At 35.7% G+C, this 21,601-nt stretch overlaps 4 protein-coding genes across 13 annotated transcripts; 2 read left to right on the top strand and 2 right to left on the bottom strand.

The window, feature by feature from the left end:
- The first annotated feature begins 1,819 nt into the window (after positions 1–1,819).
- On the top strand, positions 1,820–5,220 carry LOC111293549 (ras-related protein RABE1c). 3 transcript variants are annotated; one of them, XM_022886271.2, is made up of 9 exons: positions 1,820–1,952; positions 2,056–2,184; positions 2,760–2,832; positions 2,930–3,030; positions 4,033–4,098; positions 4,344–4,441; positions 4,571–4,633; positions 4,721–4,813; positions 4,953–5,220. In XM_022886271.2, exons 2-9 carry the CDS (start codon positions 2,112–2,114, stop codon positions 5,034–5,036), a joined length of 651 nt encoding a protein of 216 aa, XP_022742006.1. In that variant the 5' UTR covers positions 1,820–1,952; positions 2,056–2,111; the 3' UTR covers positions 5,037–5,220. The 3 variants fall into 3 exon arrangements, with proteins under 3 accessions (XP_022742006.1, XP_022742007.1, XP_089600233.1); XM_022886272.2 differs by lacking the exon at positions 4,033–4,098; XM_089744107.1 differs by having other exon boundaries at positions 4,344–4,633.
- Positions 5,221–7,697: 2,477 nt separating this feature from the next.
- LOC111293548 (WAT1-related protein At2g37460-like) lies at positions 7,698–9,828 on the top strand. The gene is made up of 7 exons (XM_022886269.2): positions 7,698–7,994; positions 8,122–8,184; positions 8,267–8,383; positions 8,650–8,893; positions 8,973–9,134; positions 9,291–9,442; positions 9,530–9,828. The coding sequence occupies exons 1-7, from the start codon at positions 7,798–7,800 to the stop codon at positions 9,765–9,767; spliced, it is 1,173 nt and encodes a 390-aa protein (XP_022742004.1). The 5' UTR covers positions 7,698–7,797; the 3' UTR covers positions 9,768–9,828.
- On the bottom strand, positions 8,844–14,004 carry LOC111293547 (uncharacterized). Of its 5 annotated transcripts, XR_016327853.1 has the most exons (8): positions 13,729–13,906; positions 13,310–13,366; positions 11,008–12,273; positions 10,860–10,928; positions 10,572–10,770; positions 10,290–10,377; positions 8,994–9,088; positions 8,844–8,887 (listed from the first exon to the last, which is right to left on the bottom strand). XR_016327853.1 is itself a non-coding variant. In XM_089744103.1 (7 exons), exons 2-6 carry the CDS (start codon positions 13,310–13,312, stop codon positions 10,307–10,309), a joined length of 1,608 nt encoding a protein of 535 aa, XP_089600229.1. In that variant the 5' UTR covers positions 13,313–13,366; positions 13,729–13,906; the 3' UTR covers positions 8,960–9,088; positions 10,290–10,306. The 5 variants fall into 5 exon arrangements, 4 of the variants coding, with proteins under 4 accessions (XP_089600229.1, XP_089600227.1, XP_022742001.1 ...); XM_089744103.1 differs by lacking the exon at positions 8,844–8,887 and having other exon boundaries at positions 8,960–9,088; XM_089744101.1 differs by lacking the exons at positions 8,844–8,887; positions 8,994–9,088 and adding an exon at positions 9,561–9,699.
- Positions 14,005–14,898: 894 nt separating this feature from the next.
- LOC111294385 (type I inositol polyphosphate 5-phosphatase 8-like) lies at positions 14,899–21,166 on the bottom strand. Of its 4 annotated transcripts, none has more exons than XM_022887669.2 (11): positions 20,866–21,166; positions 19,762–19,803; positions 19,584–19,668; positions 19,414–19,485; positions 19,019–19,106; positions 18,642–18,746; positions 17,673–18,153; positions 17,351–17,547; positions 17,060–17,168; positions 16,721–16,869; positions 14,899–15,794 (listed from the first exon to the last, which is right to left on the bottom strand). In XM_022887669.2, the coding sequence occupies exons 2-11, from the start codon at positions 19,777–19,779 to the stop codon at positions 15,524–15,526; spliced, it is 1,575 nt and encodes a 524-aa protein (XP_022743404.1). In that variant the 5' UTR covers positions 19,780–19,803; positions 20,866–21,166; the 3' UTR covers positions 14,899–15,523. The 4 variants fall into 4 exon arrangements, with proteins under 4 accessions (XP_022743404.1, XP_022743406.1, XP_022743405.1 ...); XM_022887671.2 differs by having other exon boundaries at positions 19,019–19,103; positions 20,866–21,023; XM_022887670.2 differs by having other exon boundaries at positions 19,762–19,824; positions 20,866–20,940.
- Between the last annotated feature and the right edge of the window lie 435 nt (positions 21,167–21,601).

Here is a 21,601-nt window from a genome sequence, read left to right as displayed (position 1 = left end):
TTAACAGAGAATGACATTTACGTATCGTCAAGACTCAAGAAACTTTGATCGTGACCTTAAGGTTTCGATTGGGCAAGCGCGAACCATAGGTGCAGTAACTCTGGCTTTCCTTTCAATATCTCCATTCGTAAAATTTTTTAATTCTACGTTGTTCGTCAGGGTCTTGTTAGTAAATTTGGTTTGAAATTCTTTGTGTATGAGTCAGTCTTGCTTTCCTCTTTAAAATTGTAAATATGATGTGATTTTGTCATTTTATATTTCTCAATAACAATGCCCGCCGAAAAACGCCATTGAAACATTAGAACCTGTCTCCGCTGACCACCTGCCACGATTTGGCCATCTATGTTCCTTCATTGACCAAGTCTTGGGACTTTGAAATTTGTTGGTACTCATGAAAAGAACAAAATAAATTTTGTTTTCGATTGAAACTAACTTTTGGCAGCCCCTCCGGTGATGCTATCGAGCAATTTTGGTCAATTTTCGAATATCATTTGTCCTGTATTTTAAAATTTTAATCTTATGGCTACAACTTTGATTTTCATTATTGAATTATTAATTTTATAATCATCATTATTTTTTTAAATCTTTTCACCACCAATCTCACCGTTATTCTAAAACACGTTTTAAACAAAAATTTCCATCCTTTTACCACTTCTTTATTAGAGAAATTATCCCTTGCTACTAAGCCACATTCTGTCTCACATCCAATTGAATTAGAGTCCATTTAGCTCTATTAGGCCAAAAGTTCGGGTTGGGCCAAGTAACAGCTTATTCTGGTAAGTTTGCTTTAGTTACTCATAAAAAAAAAAAAGCCCAACATTAATCTATGGAGCGAATCTAGTAAAATATATGTAGGCCGGTGGATTAGACATTCTAGATATTGATATGCCTTCCCATTTATTTATTTATATTTACTATACAACTAATATATTCTTCAGTTAACTCCGACGCAGGTATAATATTTATTATCTACTAAAATATTGTTATTATGCTTTTCTTTTTCATTGATTTTATTTTTATTACTAATTTCTAAGCACTAACATAAGTTAGTGGAGAAGTACTTGTTTGTTTTTTTTTAAACTTAATATACGTAACCATGTTAATTAATACTATAAAAATGATTTAAGTCTGTATCATGCACTACTTAATTGTCATTTCTGTATTTTTAAGTTAGGTGCCAAACTTTGAAGAAACATTTAGAAATTAGCAACATGATTAATTATTTTTTAATAGTTGAAGTTCAATTTTAATTATTAAATTAAAATTTTAATATTTTATTAATAAATTATACTATTATTAATAATATGATTAATTATTCTCATAATTTTTTATTCACAAGATTTAAGGAATGAAAGAAGGATTAGCTTCATTCATTTGAAATAAATTTTTTTTTCCTTCTTTATGCATTTTGCAAGCGAAAGGCAATTATTCTCGTAATCAAATAATTACTTTGGGGGAAAATGTCAAGCATTCAAATAAAAGATCGTGTTATGCTTACAATTCTTACTCTTAAATTGACGTGAATTTTCAAAAAAAAAATTTTTTTAAATTCGTTTTCTTCAAATTTTTTTTTTTAAATTTAAATGATACGTATTATCTGATCAAGCGCATTCTTTGCCTGTTGCTTCCTCGCTTTTAGTTACCCAAATCCAACGCTTCTATCTGCGGCTAAACGTTGTCGCTTAGCTAGCAGCTTAGGGAGGCCCAGTCTTTTGCTTCAATCAGTTATTTTCCGTACGTTGACGAGTTAAAGAAATCCGTCCGTTATTTCCACACATATGTCAACACCATATATTAATCCAACGGTTGGGAGCCAATCCAAAAACATAGATTTATAGTTTAAAAAAACCCATTTTTTCAACGGCCGACCGGTGGTAACGTACCAGACGCTCTCCCTCCTCATTTCTCTCATTGCCTTTTCTCAGATCTCACTCTTCTTTTTTCTTGATCCGGTATTGTTTCCTTTCAATTCACCAAATAAAATTAAAAAACATTTATTTTTATCAATTTTTTTTTCATTGATTATTAACGTCGAAGCCTTTTTTTTGGGTCTAGGGTTTATTTGTTTTCCCCCTTTTTTTGGCTTGTTTCGATAAATTTCTTCTATTACCATGGCTGCTCCACCTGCAAGAGCTCGAGCCGATTACGACTACCTCATAAAGCTCCTTTTGATCGGCGACAGCGGTAACTATTTCTTTTCTCTTTATATATAAATATACATCTTAATTTGAAATTCGATCTACTCGTTAATCTACATTGCTTTTGCAAAATGTTAGGGTTCTTTTTTTATTTTCTAAATATAGAAAACCTAGATGTGAGACCGTGATGCGCATTTCAATATCATTATCTTAGATTAAGCTTCATTTTAGGTTTACGGATTATCTTAACACGGAAATTTCATTTTATTGCGTTATCGTGGTTGATTCGAAATGTTTGCTTTTATGGTGAATCTATGCTACTGGCATTTTTCGTCTGAATATATTTGATAATGTATTCTGCCTCAATATAGCTCATTGCCATGGGAGTATTCTATGTTTCAGTTTGTGTTACTGATGATGAATATCGTACATATACATTTGCATGAGGGAGCTGTCTCTTAATTCATGCCATCGGCTGCTATAAATAGTTGTAGTTGCTTGTAATTAGGGATTAATAGTTGATATTGCAGTTATTTTAAAGGAGTTTTTCTTGATATTTTGCACATTCTTTTGAATTAGAGCTATGAATAACTCTGTTTGCTTGTGTAATTGTGTGGGCAGGTGTGGGTAAGAGTTGCCTCCTTTTGCGTTTCTCAGATGGCTCATTTACTACAAGTTTCATCACGACCATTGGGTAGGTTTTTTTAAATCTCAGTAAAGTGGTCTTATTATTATAATTATTATTTCTACAAGGGGCACGTGGTTTAATAGGGTTGTGTTTGATTTGGCAGAATTGACTTTAAGATAAGGACCATAGAGCTTGATGGAAAAAGGATCAAACTGCAAATTTGGGATACTGCTGGGCAAGAGCGGTTTCGAACAATTACAACCGGTTAGTTTTTGCGTTTTGAAGGTGTCACTGACTAGAAATGAATTGTCTAATTGGAATAATAACTTATTTGATTTGATGAAATAATTTGATAGCATGACTTGGGCATTGTTTTACTTGAGCCTGTTAATTGCCAGTGTTGTTATGTGACTTACCATTTGTTCTCACTCTAAAATCGTCAAATTTAATAACAGGTTTGGTTCAAGGTTGCCATTCTCTTTGTTTTCTTAGTCTGCTAGGAATTTAGGAGCTTTTATGCTTCAATGGTTCGTCTCTCTCATGCATTCCAACCCACCAGCTGTTATACTTTTGAATTGTATGGCGGGACTTGGAAATAGAACTACAAAGAACAGATGCTTAGGATTGAAATTCTCTCAGTTCTCTAGATGCTTAGCCTTTCATATTTTCTGGATTCTTGATACTTGGTGCTTAGAGTGAAGGTGTTGGCTATTAGTATTATCTCTGTGGGTGATTGAAAAATTTACCTTTTCATAGTCTTTTCTTTCTTCCACCCCCAAACATGGTTGCTTGCTCGTTTCTTTTTAGTACTTATCTTGTTTTACCCTTTTGGGGTGGGTATGGATAGGGTTGGCAACGGGTCGGGCCGGGGCAAGTTTTAGCTCAACCCGAACCCGACCCGAAATTAATAAAATATTATTTTTAAAATATAAATATATAATTATATAGTTATATATAAATAAATAATTAAAAAATAATTTTTAATATAGTATCGGGTCGGGTTTACCTAAAACCCGAACCTGATTTTTTTTAGTAATACCTGACCCGACCCAACCTGAAACCCAATTAAAAAAAACCGACCCTATAATGTCAGGTCGGGTCGGAACCTGTCGGGCTTGGGTTGGGCTGCCAACCCTAGGTATGGAGGGTGTTCACGTTATTTTAATTTTTCCAGATGTCTACTCTCTCCCTGCATCCAGATTTTATTTTCTTCTAGAGTCTTGTCTGGTCGACAGATGAATTAAGTAATATTTTCTTTCTGTGCAGCTTACTATCGTGGGGCCATGGGTATCTTGCTCGTTTATGATGTGACTGATGAGTCATCTTTCAATAGTAATGACTGAAATTTTTATCATTTGAATTTTGGATTTTCATACATAAGTTGTTCAGTCTTATCAACCTTTGAATCTTTAGAAATTTTTAGTGTTTCCAGCAAATTTGGTTTGTTATTCGAAACTTTCAGTTTTCTGGAATGTTGAAACTTGAAAGTAGACTCGTTATCCAGTGATTTGAAAATTTATTCTTTCTCCATTATAATTATCTTATCAACTGAACTAATATCCTTTTTTGCACCTTAGACATTAGAAATTGGATTCGTAATATTGAACAGCATGCTTCGGACAATGTCAATAAGATTCTGGTGGGTAATAAGGCTGACATGGATGAAAGCAAAAGGGTCTGTTTCTCTTTCTCTCTCTTCCATGTGCGCACGTGTGCTTGTATTTGCATGCATTTGTTGTTACCCTTCTGTTTGCCATACTGGGCTGGATATTTTTCTTGTCGAGTTGACCAGGATATTTTTCAGGCTGTCCCTACCTCAAAGGGTCAAGCTCTTGCTGATGAATATGGCATCAAGTTCTTTGAGACAGTATGTAATTTTTACTGCAGATGTTGTAGTTAGTTTTGATGTTTAGATGATCTTTCCTATATGCTCAACATCCAATCTATTTTGCAGAGTGCAAAAACAAACTTAAATGTTGAGGAGGTTTTCTTTTCAATAGCCAGGGACATTAAGCAAAGGCTTGCTGATAGTGACTCGAGGGCTGAGGTATAGTTTCTTTAACTTGAAGTATCATCTTTTCTGATAACACATGCATATTTGTGCTAATTATGCAAATCCATTTCTTTAACATATTTTGATACATATATTGTTGTAATTTTTATTATCTTTTACTTCCTCTTTGCAGCCACAGACAATCAAAATTAACCAAGCAGACCAGGCAGCAGGGGCTGCAGCAGCTGCTCAAAAATCAGCCTGCTGCGGGTCTTGAACAAACTACACTGAGGATGAGATTTGAAGGGTACATTTTCTTCTCTAGGGAGCCATTTTGGTCCAGAAAACTAATTTTGTTACAACTATATTGTACATGTTTGTATGCTCCTGCTCAATGCCATGATTATTTTATATCTGCTACTCTTTGGTGTGAAATGTTAGATCCTTGGTATTTTGCAAAATTAATTATATTAGATTATTTTTCCTAAATAACATGTGTTTGAATCGAAAGCAAATTTGTCTACCATTTTGATATATGGAGTTGAAATTATGAACTGCCCTAGCCTTCCCTGAACAGATGCAAACCAGGCTAGACTGGATTTGACTTACGCCCCTAGCCTCAAGAGTCCTCTAGAATCAATTGTTAATCTTATTAATGTGGTATGTTATTCATTTCTCCCCACTTGTTTCCATGTGAGTGGATGACAAGGTTGGCTTTGCTCCCTGGCCTAGGGCTTGCACAGTGGTATCATATCAAGGAAAAGATTGGGAGGCATCCGATGTCAATTCATTTCTTTCGATTTTTTGTAATTGGAGGAACTGTCTATCTGGAGAATATAAATTTGGTATACAGTCGGATTGATTCTCTTGGTACTTTTGTTAATGCAGAATCATCTGAAAATGTGTTTTTCTTTTTTATTCGTCATGAGCATCATAAATTTTTGGGTGATCTCACTTTTCGGGCATTAGGATGAGTCGTGTCGTGCATTTCTTACGTTTGAGAAGTGCACCTAAAACTAAGGAATTTCAAATAATTTATTCCTCAACTAGTTTGGGTGGGATATTATCTATGGTCATTCTGTGGGCTCCAAAGGCAAGAACCCCTTATGAATGCTCCTCTAAAGCTTAACAGAACCCTAATCCATTGGTAGCTTATTATCCATTAATGGATTATTTACATAGTTTGTTGTAGAAGATTTGGTTGCTTGATAAAAATTATACATAGTGAGTTGGATGATGGTGTTGCACTGCTTAATAAGGAATAAGCTCAGGCATAGCTCGAAAAGCCACTTTCCTTCTCTTTCTCCCGTTGTTTTTGACATTTCCTTTTCGGTTCCTTAACGACCACACGTTTAATCAGAAAACAGGTTTTCCACCCGTAGACCCACATTTCACTAAAGCAGTAATAATTGGGTTTATATTTATTCATTGTGGAGATAGTGCTAATACATTAAGCACTATCAATCAAACTGTGAAAGTTGAAGCTTAAGCTATGAAATGGAGAGGGCATTAACTTTTACATTCCCCACTTTTTTTTTTTATTCTTTATTTTAACATGGACTGTTCTTGCTTCCTCTGAATAATTCAACAAAGCAAATGGATAATAAAGCTTAAGGATGTAAGAAAGAAGAAAGAAATCTGAAAGAGATTTTCGTGTTGGCACAAAAAGAAAAAAGGCAAAAACAAATCTTAATCATCTCTTTCAATAATGGAGTTTGAATTCATATGGCAATTCGTCCTATCCGCATTCTCTTTTTGATTAGTGGAAATATGGATAAGCAAAAATATCTGAGACTCATCCATGGGCTACAAAATATACTTGATGCAGAAACAAAGTTTCTTACCCTTATTGACTTTGTCTTTTGCCCACTAAATCTCCAAATAGAAAAAGATTAAATTTTAAAAGAAGAAAAAAAACCCAACCTTCTTCATAAGAAATTGTGTTCATCTGAGAGTGGATGTCAATACGCACTCAGTTGAGGAATTTCTTTATTTATTTCAGGTTCTTATGTTGTATTCATGGACTATGCAGACTAGCCACGAAACACTCTTTAGACAACTTTTGAGAAGGAACTTAGAAACCAACTCCACCGATTCATTCACTCCTTGAACACGCAAAGGCGCAGAAAAAAATAAAAAATAAAAAAAAATGGCGGTGGCGTTTGCAAAATTATTAAAGCAAACAGCATAATAATTATGCCACTCTGACATAAATGTTTGTTTTCGACTTTGCCTTTTTAACGGTTTGTCCGTAGTTAATGCTGCCTGTCACAATCAAATAATAGTAATAACCATTTACCGGCTAAGTTGCATCGTTTCGCAATATATTTGTTGGTTATTACAATTAGATATAGTAACTTTTTATTAGTTATAAAGGCATTTTGAATTTTGTTCGGTACTTTTTTTTTTTATCGGTTTAAATAAATTTATTTAATAAAATTTAATAAATTTATAAAAAATTATTTTTTTATAATTTTTAATGAATTCAAACTTAAATAAAAATAAAATCTTTTTTGTCACTTGATTTTAATAAATTTAAAGATAAAATTATTTTTTTTTTCTTTTTCACTTGTCTTTCTCATTGTTTAAGTTTAATGAAGTCAATGATTAATATAAGTTGATCCCTCTCCTTAATTTATTAAGAAGAGATCCACTTAAGTGTAAATTAAACTATTTTTTATCCTTAGATTAAAATTAATTTTATAATTCATTTTAAGATTAAATTATAATTATATATAATTTTTTTCCTGTGTTCATTCATTTATCACTATCATTTTAAGATTGAATTTTAAGTTATTTTTTTAAAGGATTTAGTTAGTTACTATAGCAACTTACGAATGCCAACAAAAAAAAAAGTGATTGGGTGTCTAAAGTTTGATAGAATATGTCAGCATGTGGAGCAACTTCCAAATATAAATAGGAAGAAACATGTATTACCAGAAATTCCTCATGAGTGCATCACAGCATCAGTGACGAACTTTGCTGTTTTATAAGTTGAGAACTGAATCGAGAGTGAACCCATAAGTTCATAAAGAGATATGGAGAACCAAGGACATGGTGCTTTAGGTAAGTTTAAGCCATTCTTTGCTGCAATTTTCATGCAAGTTGGGCTTGCAGGAATGGATATCTTGTGTAAGGCTGCACTCAACCAGGGGATGAGCAATTATACACTTGTCGTCTACCGTCATGCCATTGCCACCGTTGTCATGGCTCCGTTTGCAGCCATTCTCGACAAGTATCTCCTCTCTCTCAAAAAACAAACATTCAAAGTTTGGCACATGCCTGTAACAATGTAATGTTTTGTAATCAGTTTACATCATTTCAGCAGAGAAAACTGATTGGAAGTAGCTTTTGTTTGACAGGAAAGTGAGGCCTAAGATGACACTACCAATCTTCATCAAAATAATGCTGCTCGGCTTACTGGAGTATTATCCAAATTAAATTACAAGTTTCTGTTTTTTAACATTATACAATAACATGTGATAATGCTTATCTGTATTCCGGCAGGCCAGTCATTGACCAAAACTTGTATTATGTGGGGATGAAGTACACGACTGCAACGTTTGCAGCTGCCATGTATAACATTGTTCCTGCCATTACCTTTGTCATGGCTTGGATTTTAAGGTAGACAATCCAAATAGCAACAATTTCGTTCATGGACATCTGAATAACAAAGAACCCAGGAAGCAGTAGCTGGTAGCTCTGATGCCATATGATTATGATTTTAAGCATAAAAATGGAGAAAAACTGTATTAAGCTGGTAGCTCTGATGCCACATGATTATGATTTTAAAAATAAAAATGGATAAATTTTATTAATTTTCCTTGAAAATACATGCGTCCTTATTCTAATTATGGCAGCTAACTAAAAGTTCGATCATGTCCCTCCAGGCTTGAGAAGGTAAACTTAAGATCCATCCGAAGCCATGGTAAAGTTGTTGGAACCCTTGCAACAGTTGCAGGAGCCATGGTCATGACACTGATGAAAGGACCGGCTCTTGAGTTATTTTGGACGAAAGGAAGAATTAACCATCAAGCATCAGCAAAAAATGGGACAGATCTCCACGACACGATTAAAGGTGGTCTAATGATTGCAGTTGGCTGCTCCAGCTACGCTTGTTTTGTGATTCTGCAGGTACGTACATAGAAACTTTGCAGTAAAAATTGTCGATGGATTTCCTTAACCATAACATAACCTGTGTGTCTTTCTATAGGCAATCACTATGGAAACATACCCTGCCGAGCTTTCTCTCACAGTTTGGATTTGCCTGTTGGGTACGGTTGAAGGCACCATAGCTGCTTTGATAATGGAAAAGGGAAATGCTGCCATCTGGGCCATTAAATGGGACACCAAGTTAATTTCAGTTGCATACAGCGTAAGAACATTTACCAGTTACCAACCCATTACCCATGCACTTCTGAAATGTTATAGAAATCTAGTCTCCCCAAGGATTGGAATTATTAGGAATAATAGATTTTTTTTGGTATTTTACAATTTTTAAATGTTACATCTGCAATATGCATGGCTGCAGGGTATTGTATGTTCAGGACTTGGTTATTATATTCAAGGGGTGATAATGAAAGACAGAGATCCGGTGTTTGTTACGGCTTTTACTCCCCTATGCATGGTTATCGTAGCCATCATGTCCTCTTTCATTCTGGCTGAACAAATGTATTTGGGAAGGTAATATCCAAACTTCATATCACTGTAACAATTCTCAAACAGATTGAAACCAAAAAAAAAAAAAAAAATTGATCTCATATTTTACAGGGTGATTGGAGCTATCATCATAATTGCTGGTCTTTATCTTGTGCTGTGGGGTAAAAGCAAGGATTACAAGTCTCCACCCCCATTAATGGAGCAGCAAATAGAAACAGCTAAAATAGATATGGCTAACATCGAAAAGGAAAGTTTCGATCATCAGGCCATCACAATTGATGCTGCCAGGAGAGAAACGTCAATCAGAGATGAAAAATTACAAGAGAAAAGCGATTCAATTCCAGTCTAGAGTGTTTCCATTGTCATAAAGGGATTTGATTTTAATATAATATCCACTACTTTTTGAGAAACGAGGGAAACCACTAGCAATTATTATCGTAGTGGTTTCTGACGCAAGTGTAACTATCATCTAACGATACGACTTTCCACTAAAAAATTTTATGACTAAGGCCATGATGCTGGATTGGAAGGGTTACTCCATTGATCCACCAATGGGTAAAGAAATCGAGGCTTCAACTCATTTTTATCAAAACCATGGTTTCGGTCCACTTTAGAAGTGGTTTTTAAATATGCAATGCACACAGGAAAGAATATGTTTTCAACTACAAAATCGTTGAATCTGATAAAAGACAAATGGGAACCACCAAAAGATACATAAAGAAAAATAAAAGCTTTCTGAGAGAAAAGTAACATTTAAATTTCATCTCTTTCTCTTCGAATAAGCTATTAACTACATGTTGCTGAGATACAACCAAAAGTATCGTCAAAAAGATCAGTTCACATGCACAAAACAGAGATGATCTTCACTTACAAATAAACATGGTTGTTTTATGACAATTGTTTCCCTTCATCCTTTCCATATATACGCTGAAGTTCAAGAGTGGCAGCTAAAAAGGACTCTGAAAAAGAAAAGAGGAACACATGAGTAGGAAACCTTTTTTGTCAATAAAGAGTACTTGTAAAAGATGCATTTCCTTTTAATTGTCCTTGTCAGCGTAAGATAGATAATGTTGGAGAATTCATATCTACAGCAAATCACTAAAAGTTAGAGAAATAAAAAGCAAAGCCATTCAAGTTTAATAGTTTACATCACCTTTCCAAAGCCGGAAGCACTTCTGGTTAATAGGTGAACCAGTTATACTCTGAATAGCGTCAAATAACATATTCTGAGGCGTGCTTCTAAGCTCTTGGACAATCCCATAAATTGTCTTCCCATTCTCAAAGTAGATGTGATTATTTGGGTGTTTTGTTTTGCAACCAGCATGACGTTCAAATTCATATGCATTAATCACCTATTAGTAAATAGAAACCGGCTGATCAGGGACAGAGATACTTTTGCCTCAATAATTCCCTTCATACAAAAGGTAAAACTGAACCCCACCTTAGAAAAATTGCATGTCTGACAGCCACATTGATATCCAGAACTCTTTATAACACCACGCAGCTCCTTCTAAAGTGCATAAAAAGAAGCAGGTGTGTCACCAGACAGTATGGTAAACTAAAAGAAGAACATGTGAAATGAGATTTACCTCCCGTGACCAGGCAATATATTTAACAGGAACTCCATCAAGCATACCAGTTGATAGCAAACTTCTGACATTTGAAGGGAAGTTATTTGAAGGAATTTTTTTTGATGTTTTCGGCTCTTCTTTCTTCCTAGAAACTTCAGCTCCAGAGGCAGTTACAATACCAGTAGAAACAAGTGCATCAGCATTGGATTTAACCAACTCTTTATCATTTGGTGCATCAGATCTTGGGACAGAAGGTTGACCCATCAATAAATCATAGCCCGATATTAGACTTCCTGATGGATTTGTATCATCATCATCATAGCCACCAAAAGATATAATAATACTCTCACCCTTACTATAGGACTGACCAATTGACAAATTATTGTAGTCACCCTTATTGTAGCTATGACTAACAGATATGGCACTGTCATCTCCTTTATTGTAGGTATGACACACAGTTACGGAGCTATCATCTGTCCTGTTGTAGGTTTGACCCATGGACATGAAATTGTTATCACCCTTATTGAACGTATTGCTCATTGCAATGGTACTGCTACTTTCTTTATATGTTGAGCCAGTGGTAACACTGTCCTCACTTTTGTCATAGGATTGTCCCATAGACATGAAAACATTATTCTCTCTTTCATAGGTTTCACCAATAGACATGATGCTTTCATCCCCTTTGTTATAAGCAAGACCTGTTGATATATAACCGTCTTCCACCTTGTTGTAAGCATGACCTGTTGACACAGAGTTATCATCAACGCTATTATACACACGTCCCATTGATGCAGACATGAGATTCTCAGATTCCTTGACCTGACTGACTTTTACCTTCCTAATCCCTCCATAGTTTAACCCAGATCTAGGATCTTCCAATGTATGAGACATAGATAAACCAAATGAAGAATCATTGGTAAATAAATCCTCATTAACCCTTCTTCCCATTTCAACTTTCTCTGTGCTAACTGATGGCATATTTCGATCATCAAAATTCACAGCTCGAGCTGTTTCCGTATCAAATAACCTTTCAGCAAACTGCCCAGAGATTGAATGAAAATTGGAAGCATTTCCCCATGCAGAAACATTTGAATTCAACATTCCAGGAAATAAGTTGGTAGTTGGAATTCCAACTGCCTGCTTCTTGTTAGGAAATAAGTCTGTCTCAGGACCGTTCATGAACCATTGATGAGAACGCTTGGGCTCAATTCTAGAAGAATTATCATATGCCATCTCACCACCATTTGAACACGCAGCATCTTTTGTCATCCAAAAGCCCTGATTCTGGAAAGGTTTCACATGTGAGAAATTCCTAATTGGAAACAAGTCAAGACCATAATGTCATGTAGAAGGGAATAACAATAATAGTCAAATTTTTTTCATTGATCCAGTATTCAAGATTAACCACATGCCATCATGATAGCAAGTAGGCACTAACAGTGTTGTTAAGCGCGCAAGGCGCACTCAAGGCACTAGAACCTTTAATATTGCCTGAGGCAAGAGGAGCAAAAAAAGCGCTCGCCCGAGTGAAGTAAGACACAAAATGTATTTGTTTCTGTATATATATAAAATAAGCTTAAGATTTGTAATTCTGTTAATAAACTCTAAAGAGTGGTCCGCTTTTATCCTACAAAACATGCAAAATTTCCTTTCCTTTTTGCAAATATGCACCACTTGCATAGTTCCATATGGTCCCAAGTTTGTTGTAATACTCAAGCATTGAGAAGTAGAGAGTTTGATATTGTCCCTTTTTTCACTATTAAAAGTAAAGCTAATGAAAAAAAAATTAAAATAAAAGAAATGCTACAGAACTTCAATCAGGTGAGCTTTTTTGTGCCTATCGCCTTACAGAAAAGCGCACCTAGGTGCACTAGGCATGCGTCTGGCCTGAAAGGGCCTGAGGTGCTTTTGTTGTGTAGTGCTAAGGCAAAATGACATTTTTCTTCACTCTTATATATATCCAGTTCATCAGTGCACCTCCACCTACATTACTAAGTTACAACTATTGAGAAAAATTAAAAACACGTAATTGTGTGAGGATTTTTTTAACTAAAAGCATAATATTTCAGTTGATACAGAATTTTAAGCTTAAAAAGCTTCAACTACACGAAACTACATAACACATAAGCAGCTGCAGAACATTTAATCATAAAAATTGAATCAATAAATCAATTACAAAAGATACACATAAACAGATAAACAGCATCACAACAAAGTAGAAACACATCAAATTTCCAAAATATGCAATCAGAAGACCTTTCTCACATCACTTGAAGCACAAACCAAGCTCGAAATTTCCTACAGCACATATAAAACATACCATTTTTCTCGCTTTTCTTCAAAGTTTTCGATGGATGGAATTCTTGCTTCCAGTTTGCTGTAAAACTCCAACAGTTAAAACTCTATCATCATAACACGTCAAATATACATCAGGCGGCATTAAACAAAGGATCAAACGTACAAACTTTACACTAAACAGCAAAGATAACTAAAAACCTTCCAGAAATCTATTACCTTGACGATGCCAAACACTCAGAATTTCACTCATCAAAATAAAATTTATTTTAAATAAAACAAAAGTATAAAACCTTGCGAGTAGAGACTTTCCTCAAATTTTTAACTAAACGGATAACTGAGAACTAAGGGAAAACACTTGGAACCTTAACCCTACAATTTTCGATACGCAGTTGATTTGAAAAAGGTTAAAAAACAAAGGAGAGATCTTCATTGTGGAAATACCTGCAATGAGGCGATTGATTTATTTATTTACGAACACGACGATCAGTGATCGGATCAAGGGAAAACTTTCCGGCAGCGATTGGCCGGAAACCAAACCGGTGATTTTACGGACGGTGATTGCATCGAGATCTAAATAGAATGGGAAAAATGATATTTTGAGAATTTTGCTAAAAGAGATGAGATGAGATGGTGCCCTGCACGATCACATTCCGTTTGGGCCTTAATCTGACCGTACACGTGTACTTAGGTTCTGTCAGATCTGATTCTGATCTCTATGCGGCGTTTGGCGGCACTTCCAAAGAAAAAAAACCTGCGACTGAACTTTTTAAGTGACTTTGTATGTGCCGTCTAGTCAATTTAAAATATGATATGACAGTAATAAAAATATAAAATATAAAAATAATATGATTTAAAATTTTAATAATTATTATTTTTAAATATAATAAAAATAAAAATACATATTTTATAATTTTTTATGAACATAAATTATATTACATAATTTTTATGTAAACAATCTAAAATCACAAACCACCAAATCTAATGCCATCAGCTGAGACAAGAAGTGCCAAAAATTTTATTTGGAAGGCCCAATTAAACTCAAGCAGAGCCCATGAAAGAATGTTAGGCAGGCCCGTAGTCTAATACGACTGATGGGCGACCCAAAAGGGCCCAGATAGCAAGCTTCCTGTTGGACCCTTGCCTTAAAAAAAAAAACTGATCCCATCTATTCTTCAAGCCTAACCCTCCAACGTTGGCTCTTTATTCATTTTGCCTCTCTATGAGCTCATAATGCATCAAATATTTGCTTGGATTTGAGGGAAGATCAAGTCTTGTTTTTGGCTGTATTTACCATTTACTCTCTCCAATCTATGGCTGGATTTGAGCAAATATTGTCCTGGTTCTATGGATCTCCCTTGTTCACGACTCATGATCCGTCTGCTGGAACGGAAACATTATTGTTTGGCTCTAAAAATTTTACACCTAGAGCCAGATAAGAATAAAATATCCCTGGATAGAATTGGGCATTGTCATCTGAAACAAGTTAAGACTTGAGAGCGACCAATAAAAAGTTTTATTGAACCAATTTAATCGTAGACAGTGACCGCTGGACTTAGGCCTAAAGAGGAATGCGTCAGAACAATCAATGGAACATGCGAATTGCCACTTAAATTGCAGACAAAACTGAAACCTTCCTAGTGTTATTATTCTTAATTCACCGATGTTCAATAACATTGCGCTTTCTAAAGAGAGTTCTTCTGCGAACTGTCTCCTCCGCAAAGCCATTTTTCTTTCTATTTACATTTTTCACTTTAATCAAAGCTATCTCATCAGCATCAAAATTATCAAAAAATAAAAAAAAAATGGACACTTCTGTAAAAAAAAAAAAAGAAGAAGCTGAAAATGCATTCTCTCATCCAGTTAAACAAGAACTTGGAAGTCCCAATGATCCAGTTCCAGCCACCCCTCCTTTAATTTTGATTCTGAAGTGGCCTGCTTCACTGCTAACCACATCTAATCATTCACTGCTTCTTGCTCTTAACATATCTACCGAATCCCTTGAGATCACCGGTTTGTCAAATCAGGCACGCACAACAAAATCCACATGCAATTTTAAGTAGCATGCCATACCATCCATCATGAACATCATCACTCCCCAGCACGCTGTCTCAACCCGTTAAAAAAGGCCGGGGCAACACAGGTGTCAGGGAATGCTTATCGGTTTTTGCATCAGTACTCAGTCTGTCAAACAATTCCAGCTGTAACTTCACTATTGGTAGGCCATTTTTTTGAGGTATCAAAACCTGGAAGTTGCATTTATGCAGCTTTGTGCCCTGGAAATTAGCAACAGTTCCTCAGCTTGGACCTTGGCCACACAAGCTGATGACAAAGTAGATTTTGCTGAAAATCTTGGTGGGCATGATCTAGTGGCGGAGATGAGCTTGTTTTCTAAATTGACTTGTACTGAGAAGAGGGAATAAACTGGTCTGTGATCCGAGAACCTAGACTCGCCCCTTGAGTACCACACCTGCTTAATTCCCTCACCTTTCCACAGGATCCTATCACACCTGCAATCATTTCCAACGAATTGCTTAGGTTCTTCGCATAAATAACTCTCCAATAAAATAACAAGTCTTCACATAGGATTTCAGGATGGATTTTACTTATCCGGCAGAAAGAAAACATTAATAATGATTAACCAAGTGAAGACTGCATGTCAATGGCTCAACGTTTTCACCAGTCTTGCCAAGAACATTAACAAATATGGTCGGTTAATTAAGGTTATTATTTTATTCAAAAGATGCGGATAAATCTCACTTGCCGACCACTACATAATTAATTTGAACAGTCGAGTTGAAAGTTCTACTAAAACTTTCCTTGTAAGATTAATGAAGCAAATGTTGGTGGTAAGTCATCACATGAACTTTATGTCTCCGGCTACCCGATCAGATTCATTAAAAAATGCAAAACGTGTTTATGTATTTTAAAAAAAATATACATTGAAAATTGAAGCCTCTTAAAAAACTGCTAATAGTATCAGAGTTTCCAAGCATAACTGTGTTTCATGTGAGAACATGATAATACTAATTAATTGTAGTGGCTTAAATTTTAATTATCCTCCAGCAGAACAGATTCAGGGTAAAATGTGAACAACTAAGATTAGTTCAGAGTCGTGTTCAGCGGGTCCCCCAAGGCTTATTAAAAATGGAGCAAGCAAAACAGAAAAGACAAGTATAAGGAAAAACTGCCAAAACTAGGAACAGAACTGTAGTAATAAAATATAATATATGTATATGTATATGTATATATACATATATATATATATATTCAAATTATATAAAGATTAATTTGAAACTTTTTAAAGGATAATGCCTCCAACAAGCAACCTTTATGAATGCACAACTTGGGATTAATTTAATCCTGCTTCATATAGTTAAATAGCTAAGAATTTAAGAAAAACATACGTTGAAGGAACATAAATTTGATATCTTACCAGGCAGGATTTCGCCGTTTTCCTTTTGATTTAGATGTTTGTACTACATATTCGTCAGAATTGGTGAGATACTTGTAAGTTGGAGCAAAATAAATCCTGCCTTCTTCCCATCCTTTAAACACCCGACCAGCCCTTTGTTCTATCCTTAGCTGCCAAGCGGTAAAGGAAATATCACATGTTAGATCTTAAAGTAAACAATAATGATATTAGAGATCAACTTTCTATTTTCATTGTTTCACATGACACTGGTGCAAAACCAAGGCAGGGGCCAAAGCAACCAGATTAATAAAATCAACATCTATGAAACAGAACAGAGCTTTGTCTGGATTAGCCTCTCACCTGATCCCTTTCTAGAAGTGCTTGCCAGTCATTCTTCTTCAGTAATTCATGTGTATCAGCACAACCCACAGCAAGCCGATAGTTCAAATCTCCTAACCAAATAATTTTGCTGAACAAAGACAAGAAAGGAAAAACATTAGAGGCCTAACAAAAATGAGTGAAAACTTTCAAGATATTCCAGTGATTTTCTTTTGCCTTTACTGATAACAAAACAAAAACCGTGCCTATTTATCCACAAAACAAAATTATGCCATGCCGATTGTAGATGAATTAGTGGACTAAGAAGCTTACTCGTGATCTAAAATGCTCTGCGGAGGAAGTGGCTGTCTGAGATCTCTAAATGAATGAGAAAACCTTGTTCTCTTCAATATTTCTGCAACATCAGAATTTCTTCTGATCTCATCCCCTTCTTTCTCCCCGGAGGTCAAGTGGCTACAAACAAAGCAAAATGTCGTTTGGTGCAACGTCATGCTAATGGATATTGATCCCTGTTACCAAACAATTAAAAGAAGATAAAATTAATATAATTACAATTAAGTGCTATAAATGCTGGATATTTCTCATTTCGTTATCAACAAGTCAGCAACAGTGTAGAATAAATGCAAGTGCTGACCTTGTTTCCAAGATATCCCATTATGCCACGGCCAACACATGAGACTTTCAGGCTGCTAATATGCTTGTAAAGATCAGCCCGAACCCACACGCATAAGAAAAGCCCTACCATTTGCTTGCTTGCAGCTAGGCAGAAACGTTGCCGTGTTGGACTGCCAGACATGCAAGTGGGGCTAGGAGAGCCTTCTTCGCTAGAATTCAAACTCAAGTTTAGCAATCTTTCAAAATCCTCTTTGCCAAGTTCATCTTCCATTGATAGTAAATCAGAAAAGCTGATCCTATGCTTCAGGCCTGCTTGCTGCTCAAGCTGCGGGGAGGATGGACTCCTTGCTTCAGTGACATTGCTGTAACATTGAGCAAGTTCTTGGTCAACTCTGCTGGTATTCAAGGCTTGTCGAACAAGGGAAAGCCACTTGGCCGCTGGTCCACTGTCCTCAGCGCCAAGCACGTTGCCAGCATTTAGGGGAACAATTTCCTGGAACCTAGCAGGCAGAAAAATCCCGTTTAGCAAATCATTCTAAATTACCAGAACACCCTTAACTCTTCAAAAACTAACTAATTTATTCACTTATTGCTTTCTTCCCGAGTAAGTCAACAAGAGATTTAAGGTGGGGCAAAAAGGTAAATAAAGAGGGTGGGCCGACGGAATCCTAGTGGGCAAAGGTCAAATGGTTATGAGCTGTGGTGCATGTTAAAATGGCGTCGTCAACCGCGGTCCGCTAACTCCACAGCCAAGTTGAATAGTTGACGCCCTTAATGAAAAGACAACTTTATCCACACAAGTACATGCACTAATCATACAAGTAACTGCCAAAAACTAAAAAACAAAGCTATAACATAAATTTCAACAATCGAAAGGAATAGCAAAAACTTAATCAATACGATGCCTTAGACTTGTAAAGGACGGTGTAAAAAGCACTTTGGTTTAGACTATCTACTAATCGGGACAAAGAAACGAGCAAGTCTTTACCCAAGAACATAGATGTCGGCAGGAGCAGGTGACCTTAGCCATTCTCTCAAGTTCAAACCCTCATGTGGCGACTTCCCTCCGACATTCCATGTCCCTACAAACATCCTGGAAACTCCAAAAACAAACCCAACATCATTGCATAATCCTTATCACAACAAAACCAAAAAATTAGATTACACTTAAAACAACAAGTAAATCACAATTATTGATGATTATTATGCATCTTCAGCTCCAATAATGCCAAGTTTAATACATAGCATTCAAACAAGTACTAAAATTGTCTTCATATGTCATTTACTAAAAGTTTGCTACGAAGGTCAAATGATTTATTAAGCATCCTCAACATTATATAAACAAAACTTAAAAAGTAACCTTACCTGAGGTTGAGCAAATCGGTGACAGGTGGTACCACCGGCTTGATTTTCGACGGTTTGATTCCGCCGGCACCCTCCATCATCCAGCCTTCTATTGAAACCATAAACTCACAGTTACAAACAAAAGAAAAATGAAAAACAAAAGTAAATCTAAGTACAACTACATGCTACAGAGAGTCAAATCTAGCCCGTACACGTGGCAAAGAATTAAACACTGGATCATAAAAACTAACTAACCAAACCGGGACCCAACTGAAATCTTTACGATTTCTTTCTTTGACGTCCAATCAAAAAGAATCATGGCCGTCAAACTGACGGCTTCGGGAAATTCAAACCTCGGGAGAGTTAAGATCAGTACAGAACATTAAAACAGTGCCGTTGTGGCATAGTAAATATACCTGAGAAATCTTCCGGTACGATGACGAAGTAATCCTCGTCAGAACAGCTCTTTCTTCTTTCATCAGTCTTCTCTGCCAAAAATAATAGGAATTTTTCCTTTGAAATCCAAAACCAAATCTCCGAACAAAATTTGAAATGAAACGAGACATATCCGGGATGAGATTTTTACCGTTTAATGCGTAATCGGAGTAAAACTCGTCTGCTCCACTCGATATATTCAGCCATTTTCTCACGACTACTTTAGGCCACGAAGGCTGCAACCATTAATAAAAACCCGACGAAAGTTAAATCGTATCGCCGAGAAAAAAAAATAAAAGGAAAAGAAAGAAAGGGCGAGGCGCATATACCTTGGAGATTTTTCTCATATCTGTTCTTATTGCTGAAACCGCCTGAGCAATGAAAATTTCAAACTGGGATCAAAACAAGTTGGCGGATTGTATAATAGATTATTGATTAATCCGTTTTAAATGGCAAAGTATATATTTTGTGAATTAAATAGATAAAAGTCTTCAAGAAGAAAACAAAAATGAGAGGCAAATCAGGGTATCCATAAGAGTTGAAAGAAAGGGATTTTGGGTATTAATTTATCTATATTTTGAGTGAATACTCGATAGTTTGGGAGGTTAAAACTAAACGGGGAAATTCAAAGGCAATAAAAAAGAACAAGTTGCAGGAGAAATGGAAACAGCTTCCAAGGAAGGAACGTAAATGGAAAAGAAAATAGTTAAAAGAGAAGGAAAACGGACTCTCAATATAATATAAAGGAAAGCGGTGGGGAATAGGCCAGGTTCGTGCCTTCGGGTGAATATTTGTTTTAAAAAAGCTTGGCTTTAAGCGTCTTTACAGAGAGGAAAACAGAGTGGAAAATGGGTAAATCTTAATCATAGAAAAGAATTACTAAGCTTTTGTATCATCTGGGAAAATTTTGGCCTTTTATTTGGTACGTCTGTACTTGACTAAAAGAAAAAGAGCTAGCAGCTTGGAATTTTGTATAATTGACACTTAATACATGATTTAGAAAGAGATCAAAACAGAAGTAAAACTCAATCTTGAACACAAGTGGAAAGTGAAAGCTCATTAGAAATCTTTGGTTTTTTTTTAAGGATATGAAGATTGGGAAGTGAAAGGAACATGAAAAGAATCAGAAGACAAGGTCATAGTCTGATTTTGGAAGAAGGATATTTGAAAGGGAAATAAATGATACAGACAAATGGAGTTCCCACAAAGCGGCCATCAAATGAAACAGAAGGATCTTTTAATGCAAATATGTGGTTTTTTAAGGCAAGAGTAGTCAATGCCATTGTTAATAATTTGAAGGGACAAACTCAACAAACGTGAAACGAAAAAGACCATGGAAAAATAAGACTTCCCAACTGAACAAATAATTGCATACGATCAAAGCAAAGAACAAAAACAAATTAATCCCAGATTAAATGTTAAGAAGCACTTACAAGTTACAAGCTACAAGCAGACAAAAGGAAATGAAAAGATGGTGAGGTTTCAGAGAAAGAAAAAGCCCGTGCGTTTGTTTTGCCTTCTTGATTGGTTTTTGTTTACAGGGAGAAGGCGAAAAAATATGCAGAGTAATGTTGCTGGGAGCGTCCCTCGTAAAAGCCAGAAGGAGCTGTTGCCTTTCTAATTTATAAGTGCTTCGGAGAGAGAGAGAGAAAGAGAGATAAAGAGAAGCAATTTTTTGTCAGAAACAAGCCAAACTCTGACGCCGAAGCTACTGCACATTCATCTTTCTAACTCGGGGCATTCTAGTCTTTACATACTTCAATTTTAAACCATCGTTGAAAGTGGTGATTGAGCGTGATTTTGCTTTTCTTCTTTTGGGGAGGCCAGGAGGGGATTTCAGAGATGAATTTGCTGCCATTTTTTTGTTAAATTAGGTCAGCCCCTTGATTTGTCCACACTCACAGCAGCCTTGGGTAATTATTATGATTGACCTTTTTTTTTTTAATTTGCCTTTGTTTCTTTCTTCAGTTTTGAGTAAATTTCCCCTTATTGTGCAATTTGTTGAAAATAAACGTATTGATGTGAGACTTGCACGAAAATTCCACGATTTGGATAATGGTTTTATAGCAGATTTGTTTGAATTATTTTTACAATTATTTCTCAAAATTCTCGCTTTAATTCCAAGATTCTGTATTTGTGGTTGTGAATCGTTCGGACAAGAAAATTGGT

Source organism: Durio zibethinus, chromosome 14, assembly GCF_047325235.1.
Source record: "Durio zibethinus cultivar Kanyao isolate XHJ-2024 chromosome 14, ASM4732523v1, whole genome shotgun sequence".
NCBI lineage: Eukaryota > Viridiplantae > Streptophyta > Magnoliopsida > Malvales > Malvaceae > Durio > Durio zibethinus.
Note: the sequence above shows the minus strand (reverse complement) of the source record. Positions and strands in the feature narration are given on the sequence as shown.

Excerpts from the sequence above, each read along its gene's own strand:
- LOC111293549 (XM_089744107.1), top strand. The coding sequence starts at position 2,112 with ATGGCTGCTCCACCTGCAAGAGCTCGAGCCGATTACGACTACCTCATA. Across the intron at positions 4,099-4,343 it reads TGATGAGTCATCTTTCAATA|ACATTAGAAATTGGATTCGT; the intron begins GTAATGACTGAA and ends TTTGCACCTTAG. Across the intron at positions 4,634-4,720 it reads GCATCAAGTTCTTTGAGACA|AGTGCAAAAACAAACTTAAA; the intron begins GTATGTAATTTT and ends TCTATTTTGCAG.
- LOC111293548 (XM_022886269.2), top strand. The coding sequence starts at position 7,798 with ATGGAGAACCAAGGACATGGTGCTTTAGGTAAGTTTAAGCCATTCTTT. Across the intron at positions 8,185-8,266 it reads ATGCTGCTCGGCTTACTGGA|GCCAGTCATTGACCAAAACT; the intron begins GTATTATCCAAA and ends GTATTCCGGCAG. Across the intron at positions 8,894-8,972 it reads CTTGTTTTGTGATTCTGCAG|GCAATCACTATGGAAACATA; the intron begins GTACGTACATAG and ends GTCTTTCTATAG.
- LOC111293547 (XM_022886266.2), bottom strand. Across the intron at positions 10,929-11,007 it reads ATATTGCCTGGTCACGGGAG|AAGGAGCTGCGTGGTGTTAT; the intron begins GTAAATCTCATT and ends TATGCACTTTAG. Across the intron at positions 10,771-10,859 it reads AGACATGCAATTTTTCTAAG|GTGATTAATGCATATGAATT; the intron begins GTGGGGTTCAGT and ends ATTTACTAATAG.
- LOC111294385 (XM_022887669.2), bottom strand. Across the intron at positions 19,107-19,413 it reads CGTACCGGAAGATTTCTCAG|AAGGCTGGATGATGGAGGGT; the intron begins GTATATTTACTA and ends TGGTTTCAATAG. Across the intron at positions 15,795-16,720 it reads AAACGGCGAAATCCTGCCTG|GTGTGATAGGATCCTGTGGA; the intron begins GTAAGATATCAA and ends AAATGATTGCAG.